Source organism: Helicoverpa armigera, chromosome 9 (assembly GCF_030705265.1).
Source record: "Helicoverpa armigera isolate CAAS_96S chromosome 9, ASM3070526v1, whole genome shotgun sequence".
Classification (NCBI taxonomy): Eukaryota; Metazoa; Arthropoda; class Insecta; order Lepidoptera; family Noctuidae; genus Helicoverpa; species Helicoverpa armigera.
Genome location: NC_087128.1, coordinates 535,722 through 550,818, shown reverse-complemented (window position 1 = coordinate 550,818; position 15,097 = coordinate 535,722). Strand labels below are relative to the sequence as shown.

The window sequence follows — 15,097 nt, the reverse complement described above, 5'->3', positions numbered from 1 at the left end:
AAGTTAAAGAGCGTAAATAAGGCTGAAGAAGACAAACTAAAGTAAAAGCAAGTTATTTAAACTTGGCATCAAATATTCTTGCATATATATTTAATGCAGACATACAAAAACAATGCCGATGGTTCTAAAAATAGTATCGATTTTTTTACCAAACCGTGTAATGAGACACAAATGTCAAAAGCACGTAAACAAGCATGAATAACCTAAAAATTATTTAATTTAATATGTAAAATTCCTGAAATACTGAATGTAAGTGTGTTGATAACAATGGTGTTTATCTTCAGAACCTTGTTCGCTGCAAAGGAACTAAAGAAGCCTCGGAATTACCTTCGAAGTAAGTTCATAGATTCAGTGAGACTACATGTAAAAGGTGGTACAGGCGGGACTGGTCTCCCAAAGTTTGGCGGCTTAGGTGGACAAGGTGGCTGTGTTTACTGCGTCGGTAAAGAAGATGCAAACCTCAGGAGTGTTATGTCCAAACATCGAGGCAAGACAATTACCGCTGGTCATGGGGAAGACAGTCGTAAAACAAAAATAGTTGGTAATCCAGGCTCAGACATAAAACTAGAAGTTCCGCTAGGAATTACTGTATATAGAGATGACGGTAAAGTTCTAGGATCTATTGACAAGGAGGGTGAGACAGTAATCATTGCAAGAGGTGGGCCTGGAGGCACCCCAGAAACTAATTTCCTTGGCCACTTTGGTCAGGTACACCACATAAGATTGGACCTTAAATTAATTGCTGACATCGGGCTTGTTGGTTTTCCGAATGCAGGAAAAAGCTCCTTATTGAAAGCCATATCAAGGGCTCAGCCTAAAATTGCAAACTATCCGTTCACGACAATAAAACCGAATAAAGGAATCATAGCTTACAAAGACCTCCGGCAGATCTCTATAGCTGACCTGCCTGGACTCATTGAGGGTGCTCATATTAATGTTGGCCTTGGACACAGTTTTTTGAAGCATGTAGAGAGAACAAAGATATTGTTGTTCATAGCTGATGTGCAAGGTTTCCAGCTCAGCCATAAACATCCCATGAGATCCTGTCTGGAGACTGTACTACTACTGAATAAGGAGTTAGAACTCTATGATCCTGAGCTATTACAGAGGCCAGCAATACTGGCTGTGAATAAGATGGACTTGCCTGGCACTGATGCTATACTCAAAAGTATCAAAGAAGCATACAAGGATATAAATTCAGTGGTTGAGACATTACCAGAAGACATTAGACCAGAAAATGTCATAGCTTTTGATGACATCATTGGTATATCTGCTCTTAAAAGAGGCCCAAGCATAGAAGAATTGAAGAACCTGTTGAGAAAGAGATTAGATGACTTAGCCGATGAAACTGATCCAAACATAGTACATCCTAGCAAGTTATTCAAACAATCAAGAGCTGTTGTTAGGGAAAGGGGATCTAAAGTTACTTAGTATTACAATTAATTAATAAACTCTGTGATATAAGTTGTCTCACTTTATTGTTAGTAAACAGCCTTATACAATACATTGCTAGTTTGAATAAGTGTCATTACATAGTTTACTTAATTTACAAAACAATAAAACCAAAAATATATTTTATATTTTTTTATTAAACATATTAATTATAAGCTCCATAAGTGTTCTCTGCCTTACATGCTACAATCACTATCAAAAGTTACTCAACTGCCAATTCCAACTTAGTCTAGAATCTTTCAAACCAATGGGTTTAAACCTTTATCACAGTGATTCATAAGTTACTTAACTACCAAACTAGAGATAGAATGTTCCAAAACCCCTTGTCTCAGATGGATATTTGTGTCAATGTATGATAAGAATGTAAAATTATGGTCTACTTAAAGTTACCATAAGAACAAGGGACCAATAAACCGTTTCAAAGTAATAATTCTCATTCCCATTTTGTTAGTCAGTAACAAGCAACATCCGAACCGTATCCTACACTGGACATAACTACTTATATAATAAACAATAATTTACAGATTATAAAATTATCCAACTCCTTACATGTGGATGACATTACAAAATATACATTGTTCTAAATTCTAGGTTTCATAATGAATGATAATTGATGGGTTCATTACAGTAACAATTTAAAATGTTTAGGCATTATACCACTAAAGCTACAGTCTACATAATGAGCACTTATTTAAATGGATTAAAAAAGTACAATCTCTACATGACATAGGCCCATCAACAGCAAAACAACTTATGTAGACTGCAGCTGTGGTAAACTGTTGAATGAGGAAGACGAAATGTATGATATCAACAATACTTAACACATGAGGGTATTATAACTACTTCTACATTAATGTCTATAAACGTTGGCTTATCATATTTTTGCTTATTCCCAAGCTATTCTAGTCACAAACAAACATCTTAACATGTAAACAATTTATGCCACTAAGTTTTGTGAAAATGTAGCCTTACAAGTATTGGTACAAAAATAAAGTTTGTTAGAACGTTCGAAAACATGGTAGGGATGATGCAAACAGTCGATATTGAGCGAAAAAATATTGTGTTAAAAAATCTTCCGGAATGGTCTCCACCCCTGAAAAGAGATTCTGCTAAGCAGGTCTCCGATTATTTTAAAAAAATGGCAGAACCGCTTACTTTTTTTATTATACCTTCACTATGAACAATCATGAAAGTTAACTATTAAAAACTGGCCTGAAGTATTTTTCTGAAAAAAATAACCAAATATTTTTTAAGTCTACAATTTAGTTTTGCATCAACCATAGCCACATTACGACGACAGAGAACAGACTAGAAACATAAGCTTACACACTAAATAACTAAACAGGTCCTGTTGTGAATGATTTAATGCACTTTACAAAGTTATTGCAGATCTTTGAGTGCTAAATAATTCCGATCATCGAGAATTCAATCCTAATTATGCTTTTGTTTTAAGGCTCGAGCAGACCGGATGCGTATGCGTAACACGCGTAGTTCGCGGCGTAACCATGAGTTAATGTATGGAAATGTAGAGACAGCCACACCGCTTGCGTAACGTAGACACGCGCGTCGTTACGCAAGCGGTGTGGCCTGTCTCATACATTTCCATACATTACAACTCATGGTTACGCCGTAACTACGCGCGTGACTACGCGCGTGGTTACGCATACGCATCCGGTCTGCTGGAGCCTTAATTCATCAAAAGATACTGATCGCAAATTAAATCGCTTGAATAAAATATAGCTCTGATAAATTATAGTAAAATTTTTAATTGATTCGATTTTTATTGACTCTAAACTAAAAGAATACATGTCCCATACTTTACTTTCAAATTATCTATTTTGTTTGGCAGTAGAATTTAATGAACAGTTTTATCAACTATACCAACATAAAATCGTTGTGAAATGAAACATTTGTTAATTCGTTGATTAAAAGGTAACTCCACACCTATCAAGCAAGGTAGGAAGACTATTTAACCGGCTTCGAAAGACGAGGACGTTCTATGTGCTATTTATCGTAGAAACAGTCGAAATATTCGTGGGAATTTTATTAAAATGGATACATCACAATTTAAAAATGGCAGTTCATTTACAAACTGCCACATTGCCTGTAAGGCATGATATGCATTAACATATCGGTAGGATCCTTATAACATATCTCATATTTAGCTGTCGCATAACTGGTGGGCATTTGTATTTAAAAAAAAAACACTTCTTATATCTTTAAAATTACGTCAAGTTAAAAGAGTAACAACTAGTGTTAAATAATAAACAATTTAAGGTTCATAATGTAAGTAAATAATCACGCATGTACAGTACAGCCACCGTAATTTACAGAAACTGTTTAAAACTCAGATTATAAATTGGAGAAGAAAAATTAGGACAGCTGACCCCACCACCATGTGGGATACATAGCGAGAAAGAGGGAGAGATACAGATACAGACATCATATCCTCCTCCTTGCGTCGTAATTCCTCAATGCTGAGGGTCGTGACCTCCCTGTGTCATCACCTTCGAACGTATGGTATTCTTCCATCTGTTTCTGTGTCTGGCGGTGTGAAGGGCACTGTGCACCGTGGAGTCAAGAGCAGTGCGGATCTAGTCGGACCAACGTATGGGTCTGCGACCGCGAGGCCTTTTCCCATCCACTTTACCACATGTCATATAGTAGACAGTAAATTAACCAATAGTGGGGTATTTACATATAATTTAATGCTGAAATTTGTCTGTATGTATATGCGACAGCTAATAGGCCCGTTGTGTTCAGTCGTCGTACCTCTCCTCAGCCTCGGTGGCGGTCTCGGCGGGCGGCAGCGAGCGCGGCGACGCGGTGCCCGAGCTGCTGCCCGACCCTGACCCGCCTGCGGGCGCCGAGTCTGATGTGGAACCTGGGAGGAGGGCAGAGCATTGGTGTTACTACTGGGAGTTTCATAATAAACTGTTAAAAATCATTTGTGTTGTATGGGAGCCCCTGAAATATTTATTTTGTTCTAGATTTCATTACTTATTTGTTTTTATAGAGACAACAATAATACATCATTTATGAAAATTTCAAATGTTTACTATCACACTAGCCGTTTTCCCGCGGTTTCACCCGCGTCCCGTAGGATAAAATATAGCCTATGGCACTCAGGAACATTGTAGCTATCAGTGAAAGAATTTTGGAAATCCGAACAGCTGTCCAAAGATTACCCCGTATATACAAACTTACAAATTTTACCTCTGTATAATATTACTATAGATTTGATGAGATGCAGCCAGGGGAGCGAAGGCCCGCAAAGTGTTATGCTAAGCTAGAAGTGTGAGGTGCAGTTACCGTTGTGGTGCGGGTTGGGCGCGTGGTCCCGCTCGGGGCGCAGCTTCTTGGCGGCCGGGTCCTCGCGCGCCTCCTCCGTCTGCGCCGGGCACTCCAGGTGCACCAGGTGGAACACCTAAGAATTGTGCGAACATTTTGTTTATACTCACTCCTGGTCACACAGTATTTTTTATTATTACATACTCAGAAAAAAATATCAAAGAAGATATTAACGAAAGTTCTCAAACAGATATCAACTGAGACTTGCAAGATAAAAATGTTTACTTTGTAATTAAGAGTACAATACCTCATTGACGGAGTTATTGGTGCCAACGATACGGATGATGGATACGGGGCGCGGCTTGAAGTATATTACTTGCCATGACCTGTAATAAAAAATAAATTAAAATTTCAAGCGACATTAAGGAAAAGTTATATGAAGTAGTATGTTTTTTCCTGTTTCACGCTAAAGTGCGAATGGATTGTTATGAAATTTTTCAGTTTTATATTTATGTTACTTATTATAATATCAGTTTTTTTTTTCTAATATATTGAGAAATCAGTTAGTATCTAAATAATTTATTGGAAAATCTTTTCACAAATATTACCTGCAAGACTCCCTAGTCCTATCACAGACCATCTCCCAATCCCAGTAGTTGAGCGAGGTCTCAACATAATACGAGTAGTGTCGGTAATCACAGTCCCACAGGAGGAGACGGAGCGATGCCAGCAGGTAGGGCTGCGCCAACTGCACCACGATGGCGCCCGAGCCCAGCTGGTGGCACGTGTAGCCCTGGTCCCAGTCGTAGTGTTCTGTGTCGCCGTTGATTAAAGCGTTGCGGGAACGACTGGGTGAATAATATAAAATTTAAATACTACAAATAATTTATTTGATTTGTCTGAATCGGTAACTTGCTGGACGAAAAAATAACAAAAGACAGTCTCTAAGAGCGTTTTTGGGAGGAAAGTGGTAACAAAAACTTCTGAAGCAACAAAGTCATGATGAGAAAATGCTTATCCAATACTTAGTGATTGTTTACGACATAAAATAGCGGACCGCGATAGTCGATAGTTTTCAGCATATTAATCTGAAACGCATATTAGTCAATTAATTTAAAAACAACAGAAGGAACTCAGTTAGATCATCCGACCAAAGAGCTTTATATATTACTAGGTAAGCCACAAGTTTCCAAACTAGTTTTTTCCCTTGCTATAAGTTACCTGATCCCCTCAATGACGACAGCGGACAGTTCAACGGTGGCGACGTTGTGCGTGGGCTCCACCAGGCCGTTGCGCAGCGGCGGCACGCGAGCCGTGTGACGCGCCTCTAGCGCCACCGCGTGGAACACCTGCATACAACGTAATACATTTATTATCCCACCAAAAAACGTAAAAAAAGCCAAGTCTCTCTACGCAATTCTTCGACCGTAAAAAGTTTTGAGATCGCATAGAAGCCAAGTCCTGTTCAACTTAATTTGTAATAATAAATCAATATTTTGTGACTATATCAATTGTTTTGTTTACATTACAATAACATTGACTTGGCCATTGATAGGCAGCTGCTACAATTTACCCAGCTGCATAGAATTATACTAGAATTTATCGACGAAGATTAAAGAGTACTTCTTATCTGTATGCGCGAAGTATTTATATGTGGAAGCTAGTAACCTGTTCTCATAGAATATTCCATGGTGGCCGAAACCTTACCTTATTGACGGTGTTACTGGTTCCAACCAACTTGATGTACTGCACAACTCTGGGCTCAAAGTACAGGTTCTGCCAGGAGCGGCAGAAGTAGTTGCTGTGGTCGATCACGCGCACCCAGTCTTTCTGGTCCACTGACACCTCGATGTAGTACGCGTACGATCTGGACAAGAGAACATTTACTTATTTACTGAATAAAAGATTAGGGGAAGATAGGATTGCCTGAAATAGGTAGTAGAACTGAATTAATAAGAGGCTTAACTCCGAACTGCTTATCACGTATTTCGCAAGGACCTTGATGGCCTAAATTCTGAATTAGGGATCTGGTCAAGTCTTATTGATTGAATTTTCCTACTACAATGACAGTGCCCTACCAAAACCTATAGACAAATTTTCCTCACTTTATCATTCGCGAAATATGTGGGATGGGGATGATGTAAGCTTTTTATATACCCCAAGTTGTCACATACCTGTTATCTCTATCCCACAGCAGCAGTCTGATATTGTTGATAATTGTAGACGTGGCGAGCCGGACAATGATGCCCGGGTTATCCGGGGCATCGCTGATGGTATGCCTGGTGTACCCTCGCTCCATGTCGTATGTCTCTGTGTCACCGTCCAGCAGGGCGGAGCGCATGTCGCCGGAGATCACCCGGGCTCCGCGCTTTGGAGTCGCTACGTTCTCCTCCGGCACTGTTGAAAGTAACGAGGTAATGGCTGTGTTGTGATATATTCTCAGTGTGAGGGCCAGTGCTCGTGACGTCACAGTCACACTTGTCTCGCCAGCACTAAATAAATAAATTTAAGTTTGAGGACCAAATGCTGACACAACAATATAATGTGACGTCGCGAGCACTGGCCAGTATGCTGAGACGAATTTCGGAACACAGCCAATATGACTTTGGGACTATTTCCTTATTTATCAAGTCTTTTTAGGACGTATATAAGTAAACTCAGTTCCAAATCCAAAGGTCCTCAATAAACAACAAACTGCGTAAAATCTGAAAAAATCTTGTTATAAGTCATAAGTTACGTATAGGGATTCCCTCTTGTTCTGCTTCACATCGGCGGAAAAATATGAAAATACCTACACCGCACAGCAATCATAAAACCCTTGAAAAACAGACTGACTGTTGACGCATTCTACAACCTACCTGCTGACCTAAACAATATCTATCTAATCACACTCACTTATTGCTTTCATACCTCATACAGAAGAATATTTTTCTTTAAATGGAGATGACATAGCATTAACAACTTAGACTCTGTGTAAAAAAACAAAAAATAAGTTTCGCCCCAAAATAGCCTGTACACAAATTGCAATAAAATAATGTGGTGTTTTCGTACAATTCATATAATTTTTAAGTATCAAAATTGTCATTTTGGACTCTTACAATGTTGGATTTGATGTAAATGACTATAATATTATTTGAATTGGAAGTCTATTTCGTAGCTATAATTTATTCTGTATCCGTGTCATATTCGTAGTACTCAGAATAATATTTTTTGGAATGTTTTGCCATAACGTCGTAATATTTAGTAAAGTGTAGATTGGTGGATTCTTGTAGATTTTTGTGAGTGAGATCGTCCAACTGCACAGTGGGCGGCTGCCCGGCGGCGGGGATGGCTCGCGGCGCGGTCACGTTGGGCGAGGTGGCGCGTTGAGTCACCGCGCACATGTCCAGGTTCGACACCGTCAACTTACGACATTTGAAGTCGGTCATAGACAAGGCTGGCGTATAAAACAAGTACGGCAAGTCTATTTCTCTTTGCAATGACGTAAGTACTATCTGCGAGGTGCTAGCAATTTCCCCATGAACTACAACCTTTTCCGGCGTCTTCTTCGGAACAGTAGAACAATTAGTTACATCAGAAATGACCGCCTGTGCCCTGTTACCCTCGTCGCTGGAGCAGAAGGCGCTGGCCCACGCGTCCTCAGAGATGCCTGAATAATCAAACTGAGATATTTTACAAGACATTTTCGCAGAACGAAGTCCTTCAGCTTCCGCTTGTAATTCGTAACGAGTAAATAAAGTTGTTATATCTAGTCTGAGCATACTCTGCATTCTGTTCGGAAGTTTTTTAAAGTTTTTAGCATAGCTCAAGAAGAAATAGTCTACAGCGTCCAACTTTGCCCTTTGATCACATTTAAATCTAAGATATTCCAAAACTCTATCGGCGGGTTTCGCTCTGTATTTAAATTTCCGTTTTTTTAGTTCGGGAGCAAAAGTCTTTGAGACTACAGGGACCGAGTCCCGTTCGTCTGGCGAATACAGGTCAATAGACGATTGAGAAAATATATCCTTCAGTATATCTTGTGCCTGATCAGCGTTATCGCTGTTACTGCCTGTAAATCCTCTTTCATTGTAATCCTCGATAAATCGCATTTGTTCGCCCCAAGGCCACCTGTACTTTCTAGAAGATGGTCCGCACTCATTATTTTTCTTAAACTTGTAGTAGGTGTCTCTGAGACCCCTCCACTTAGAGCTCCAGTGGTTACCTGCGAACAACATCAGGGTGAGGCACCGTGCGAGGGGGAGGGGCTGCGACGCTTACTCACCGCGGGCTGTGCTCGAGGCGGGGGTAACTCTGTGCCTACAATACCAGCGAGCGACGAACACCTATAATTTTGACACTTAAAAATTACAACCACTCTGAATATACCCATTCTTGTTCATCAGTTATCGAATATTCAACAGTTCTACGATTTTTTTTTAGTTTAGAAGGCTGTTAATTTAAGAAAAACTTGACAACCACGCATTTTAAAACGTTCGAGACAATTATATTAACCGAAGACAAAAACCGGTGCTAAAATAACATGTGCACTGAATAAATACATTCATTTGATACATTCGCAAGCAATATTACACATTAGAGAACAAATGAAGAGCTCGTTGAGTTTCTGCATTTTTTCACAAAACTGCGTACGTAACGCAAAATTACGTGATGCTAGAAGCAAATTTTTAGAAGCTTATCAAATGATAAAGTTCCAATCGAGGATATGCCGAAATAAAAACTTGCTGGCTGTGGTTACCTTCCTAAAATATGTAGTATTATTTTTACAATCATTCAATTAAAACTCATACAGTATCCAGCATCTAGATTAGCTCTCCATTTGTTCCCTACTCCATGTCCTCACAATACTTACACAGCAATCCTCGGTGACGTAGATCAGTGCTCTTGGTCTGCGTCTTCTCCTGTATAGCATCGAGCAGCATGTCGGGCGTCACCAGCGAGAAGGGTCGCACTACGGTCAGCAGTTCCTCCAAAGTCATCAGGGTTAGACGCACGCATTTCAGGATTTTTTCCTGGTGGAAAAAATAGTTATGATCACTTATGTGACTGTATGAGACCTTTCCTGTACTTTAACTTGTTTTACTTTTACCTTTTTTTTAAACCTAACATTTTTTGTACCTATGTTTCACAAGTAAATACTCTCGATTCTTTGAGTCAGTTTCTATGATTAACTTTTACCTTTTACTTTACGATTACCTTTTGCTTCACTTTTACCTTTCACTTTAATTATATTTTCGTCCTGCAAAATTATTGATAAAAACGGAGTACTTACCACTTGCGCCTGTCCCGCCTCTGACTTGACCCACTGCTGGTTGGCGTTGAACCAGTTGCACACCGCTTTGAATATATCAGCTTCGGGCGCGAAGAATGAATCGCGTTCCAGTAGACCTTGTAGCGCTTCCTACGGTGGCACAAATAATTAAGGGTCAAATATGTTTGTAATTTTTACGTTTGGAACCATGAGCTGAGCCACCCTTCTGTCACAGGCGTATGTCGCGCGAACGACGTGGGCGGTCAGATTCTTGTATCGGAAGAGTGCCTTAAGGAAATGAAGCATTATTAACATTTGTGAAAATAAATCTTACCACAGAAAGTTGCAGGAAGGTGTCATGTTGCAATACTTCAACAGCATTCCTGTCTAAAAAATTGTAGCAGTAGTCCATGAGCGCCTTCAGGCCATACAATCTGTAAAAAATAATTTAATCACCAAAATGATGTTGTCCCATTGAGCGTTCAGCTACTTCGAAGTTTCCAAGACTTTTGTGGATGACTGTGGTCGATTATTCCATACCTGGCAGCATCTAGCACGGAGCAGACATTCCTGAGCGCGAGAACCTGCCTCAGGTAGTCAGATATGGCTGTCTCCAACTCCTGGAAGTTGAACTGATGCGCTAGCCCCAGCATGTCCAGCACTGTGTCTTCTCGCAGCATCGAGAGACCCATGTGACCTGGGAACACCATACCATACTTAACTTTCTTCTACTATCATTATAAGTTTAACTATTCTGAATCTGTAGCAATGTTATACAAATCAGTATAATCTGCTATTACCTCGATAATTACCTGAGTAAACATATCGAAGGAGCGCCTTGAAGGCTTGTAGTGGCGCTTGCAACTCTACTTCGGCCTGCAATAAATAAGGGTATTAGTAAACTGTGAACATACCTACATTTTGTATTGAAGATCCTACAAAGCTATGTCAGACAAATGTTTAATACCTACTTTAATTCAGGATATTCAATGACTATGGGGAAAATTAAAGGAGCTAATACCATTATGTTTAACAACCGCAAAATTACACCAAGACCTAAATTTTGGGTAAACTCAGTGGCGTAGCGTGCCTTGTCGGGGCCCCGTATAAAAAAATTCTGGAGGCCCTTATATGTGGGTAAAATGAAGAAATTTTGGGCACTTTTTTATAACCTCTTCCCGTTTCTGTTTACTTTTTCTTTTCTCAGCGCCGCAGGATAATCTCTTTTCCTTTCACTCATTTCTTTTACAATTCACTACTAATCCTGCTAAACCAGAAGAACAATATTGTTTGTACTGAATTACAATGTAATGCTCATTTATATAAACCGCGTAAATAAACAGTGCAGTGCACTCCGTGGTTTAACATCCAATGTAAAATACAACAACGTACACGTACATCGCGATATCGATGAAGGATTCCCCGCTGAGTTGAAGATAAAGTAAATAAAACGGGGAAGTCCCGCAGCCCGCCATAACGATGTAGGGTGTTGCTAACTTTTGAACGCACGCTTAAGGCAGGAAAAAAGGTTTTTTTTTGACATTTGTAAAATGAAATAAATTATGAAGTTTTTATTTTTTTTCCTAACACACTTTTGGCCGCCGTGGCCCGGGGGCCCCATATAATTGATACGGCAGATACGGCGGTAGCTGCGCCCCTGGGTAAACTTGACTTCTCTTTAAAAAACGCAAAAAGGAAGGCAGAAAAATCCTTTGAATTTACCTGATTCGCCTCTCTCATGCCGCCATACAGCAGCGCCCTGAAGTAGTCACTGCTGGCAGCCAGGATGACCTTGTGGGCGGGGATCCTCTGCCCCTCCACGATGAGCGTCACATCCGAGTACTCTGAGGATAGGCACAGCGAACCTATGTGTTCCGACAGGTGGCCTGACAACATACCAGCTGTTATTGTAACTGTGTGTCTATGTATGAGATAGGTAAAGTAACAAGAATTCATGTTCAAATTATTTATGTGTAAATGTCTATTATTTTTTGTGCAGGAAAATAAGGTTTCTTTTTGATGAATCGATACGCCGTGCGAACAGCACTTTTACTTAGCATATTATGATAAACAGCCACAATTATGTGACAGTGATTTGAAACAATGGTCTCACTGTTACAAATCACTGTCTGTTTGTTGGTCCCCGCTACTCTGTATGTTTTGTCTTACTGTAATAAGTTAGTAAGTGCCTATTCTGTAATCTGTGTGTAAACGTATTACTATTTTTCAAATAATGGAGTTGTTCAATTTCATCAATACAAACGCTTTGCGGTTGCTGTTACTGGCCGGATGAGATACATAAAAATAGCTACAATTCTTACACGCACATCGGTTAGCCAAGACCTAGGTATTTAAGTACTTCCACTGTTACATTTTAGCAAAGGTTTGATTAAACTAGTAGTTTAAAGGCACACAATCGCTAGTGGAAATAGGAAGCACACTGCGACGTATCCGCTTAGCTCCACACAATCGTACCAATGTATGTGAATGTGGCAATTTCGGGATTAGTAAAAATTAAGGCCAAGTCGCCTTGAGCAAGCGTGGTGACTACCACTCGTCCCTTCTTTCTTTCAGCGTGACGATGAAAAGGCTGATGAGAATGAAAAATCATTTAAGTTTGTAATTTTTTTAAGCCCATAGAGTGTTGATGAGAGAAATAGTTTTTCGAAAGAAGGAACTCTAAATGAGTTTCTGTGGGCATTGAATTTTAATGGAATTGCAATTCATATTAAGAATCTGAAAAATGTGGAAGAAACCGTGGTTATACGATAAAGATACGGTAAAGAATGGTCTTCTTATTCTATTCCTATTCACAAAACAATACTTCTTATGATCTGTAGTCCTAAGTCATTGTTCAATCACAGCATAAAACACAATTAGGTTGGCGTGTACGGAACTAACATTCATAAATATGTATCGGCACGCAATCGGAACATTTTGCGTGCTTGCGAAAATTATGTCTATAGGCAAGTGACTTGAATAAGTCGAAATATAAATAGCAGTTTATATTTCAATAGTATTAAGAGACTAAAGTAGCTATTTTGGAACTAGGTCACCAAGTTCACCAATGGGTATCATAAACTTCAAGAAATTACATGATTGTAGTACTTATGCCTTTTTTGCTACCTTCTCCATAAATACCTATATCAAAATTAAGTTCCATCACTGACCAATTGATCTTAAAATTATAAAACACCTCCTCCTCCTTCTTCAAACACACCTTTTTTCAAAATGAATCAAATGCTATTAATTGATGACCAAAAGTTATACTAATGATAGGTTCTCAGCTTACCGTCAGTTGCACAAAGCTCCATTAAAGCTTCCTTAAATCTATTGCTAACTCTTTCTTTGTGAACAAGATAAAAAGTGACAGCAATAGATTTAATGAAGCTTTTTTAACTTTAATGGAGCTTTGTGCAACTGACGGTTAAGCACTTGCATTTAATGACTATTTATACCAAACGTAGTCTATGTCTACAATCTAATCCAGTCTACAATAACTGTTAAAAAATAAAAGAGCAAATATATCTTACTAATGTGTTCAATATCGCCAATGCGTGCACTTGGTGTGTTGTTGACGCTCATGTACTGGTGCTGGCTACTCATTGTCCCAGGTTCGCATCAAATGTGCTGCAAATTACAATACAAGCTGTACTCTATGATTTAGTTATTTATTACAACTTACTATACTTGAGTTATACTACTTATCATTAACAAGAAAACTTTACCATGTTACATTGTTTACAATAAGGTCTTAAGTCTACATATTAAGTATTATAAGCTAGCGAGTTAATATTACTATAGGATGTTAGAAAAATCCCACAAAAAATACTGTGAATGCTTTTTTTGTTAGTATGAGTTCGTCCTTAGAATGTATAACCATTCTACTCTGCAAGGTAATATCCGTAACTATAGTATAGTAGGAGGGGAACATTTAACCCCTTTTGCTTCATGAGTTTTTTGTATCATCCTGTTAAATACACATGTTGCTATAAATTATTAATGAGAAAAGTACCAGATTAAAGTGTTTCAATTGTCTACAACTGGGAGTATTTGATTTAGAAGGGAATGAAATGATTCTAAAGAAGCTTTCACTCAATATAAATGCCAATATAGAAAGCACCTACATTAGTCTAAGTTACTCACATAGTGTATTGGATTCAGAATCTGATATAGAATCACCTGTGGTAATTTGACTTGAATCCGGGTATATGTCTTGCATATGTGTAATTTATTATTAGATATATCGCTCATTCCTTAGGCTATTCAAATATCAAGGTGATTAATTGAGACAAATGGTGCTTATTGAATCTTTAAACAATTAAACCTTAATTGGATTTTATTGTTATATTTCAACATTATTTCATTTCATTTCACACACAATTTATCAGGAAATTGATGTGTTAGGTAGAACACAGAGATCTTTAATACATAACTACTTTTGAATATTATTTAGAGATACCTACATGTATAAAAAAATCTTTAAAGTGTTCTATTGACAGCAGCATTGTTCAGAGTACAAACCAAAATATAATGATCCATAAAAATTGACTCGCATAACCGAGTTTTTATAACAATACTGGACCAGTTTTATATGTACTCAAACTATTTCCAATTAGAATTATTGGGTTCCATCCGCAAAGGTGTCTCCAAAACACAACAAAGAAATATCTAGAACATTTACACACGCTTATTTATTGCAATAGGAATCAATTGATTTCAGTGTGCGCCCTGAACAATAAAAAGTTTTGGTATTTAAATAATGAAACTCGAATCAATACGTAGTTTAGTTTATATCTAAGCCGTAAATAAATATTTTACAAAAAATCTGTTATACATACGCATTAAAAGATAATCTCCGCCTATAAATATTTTAAAGAGCTCAAAATTGAGCAGTTACACAAATTGCTCCCGTTTTGTATTTTGTTTTGTAAATACTATTTTTTTGTATGATTAATTGCGAAATCCTCAAGAGGAAAATTTATTTTGACAAATATTTCACTATTTGACAACATTATTTTTTTTTTAACTTTGCGTTTTATTTTTACTATTGACTAATCACATTTAGGGTACTAGCCTTTTCAGTAACAAATGGCGGAGATA

At 38.3% G+C, this 15,097-nt stretch overlaps 2 protein-coding genes across 5 annotated transcripts; one reads left to right on the top strand and one right to left on the bottom strand.

Moving 5' to 3' along the window:
* Positions 1 to 156: 156 nt before the first annotated feature.
* On the top strand, positions 157 to 1,573 carry LOC110374873 (GTP-binding protein 10 homolog). Its single transcript, XM_021332778.3, has one exon. It carries the CDS (start codon positions 268 to 270, stop codon positions 1,429 to 1,431), a length of 1,164 nt encoding a protein of 387 aa, XP_021188453.3. The 5' UTR covers positions 157 to 267; the 3' UTR covers positions 1,432 to 1,573.
* Positions 1,574 to 2,997: 1,424 nt separating this feature from the next.
* Positions 2,998 to 15,034, bottom strand: LOC110374871 (BTB/POZ domain-containing protein 9). 4 transcript variants are annotated; one of them, XM_049839292.2, is made up of 16 exons: positions 14,836 to 15,031; positions 14,141 to 14,305; positions 13,528 to 13,624; positions 11,717 to 11,880; positions 10,807 to 10,870; positions 10,535 to 10,691; positions 10,329 to 10,428; positions 10,016 to 10,144; positions 9,596 to 9,755; positions 6,918 to 7,140; positions 6,451 to 6,610; positions 5,965 to 6,092; positions 5,352 to 5,591; positions 5,051 to 5,129; positions 4,765 to 4,879; positions 2,998 to 4,336 (listed from the first exon to the last, which is right to left on the bottom strand). In XM_049839292.2, exons 3-16 carry the CDS (start codon positions 13,598 to 13,600, stop codon positions 4,212 to 4,214), a joined length of 1,917 nt encoding a protein of 638 aa, XP_049695249.1. In that variant the 5' UTR covers positions 13,601 to 13,624; positions 14,141 to 14,305; positions 14,836 to 15,031; the 3' UTR covers positions 2,998 to 4,211. The 4 variants fall into 4 exon arrangements, with proteins under 4 accessions (XP_049695249.1, XP_049695250.1, XP_049695248.1 ...); XM_049839293.2 differs by having other exon boundaries at positions 14,177 to 14,305; XM_049839291.2 differs by lacking the exon at positions 14,141 to 14,305 and having other exon boundaries at positions 14,836 to 15,030.
* Between the last annotated feature and the right edge of the window lie 63 nt (positions 15,035 to 15,097).

What these genes read in the sequence shown, in the direction of transcription:
- LOC110374873 (XM_021332778.3), top strand. Translation starts at nt 268, where the DNA reads ATGGTGTTTATCTTCAGAACCTTGTTCGCTGCAAAGGAACTAAAGAAG.
- LOC110374871 (XM_049839292.2), bottom strand. Translation starts at nt 13,600, where the DNA reads ATGAGTAGCCAGCACCAGTACATGAGCGTCAACAACACACCAAGTGCA. An exon ending in AGGCGGGACAGGCGCAAGTG is followed by an intron (nt 9,756 to 10,015) that starts GTAAGTACTCCG and finishes TTTTTCCACCAG; the next exon opens with GAAAAAATCCTGAAATGCGT. An exon ending in GTCGTCATTGAGGGGATCAG is followed by an intron (nt 5,592 to 5,964) that starts GTAACTTATAGC and finishes TTATTCACCCAG; the next exon opens with TCGTTCCCGCAACGCTTTAA.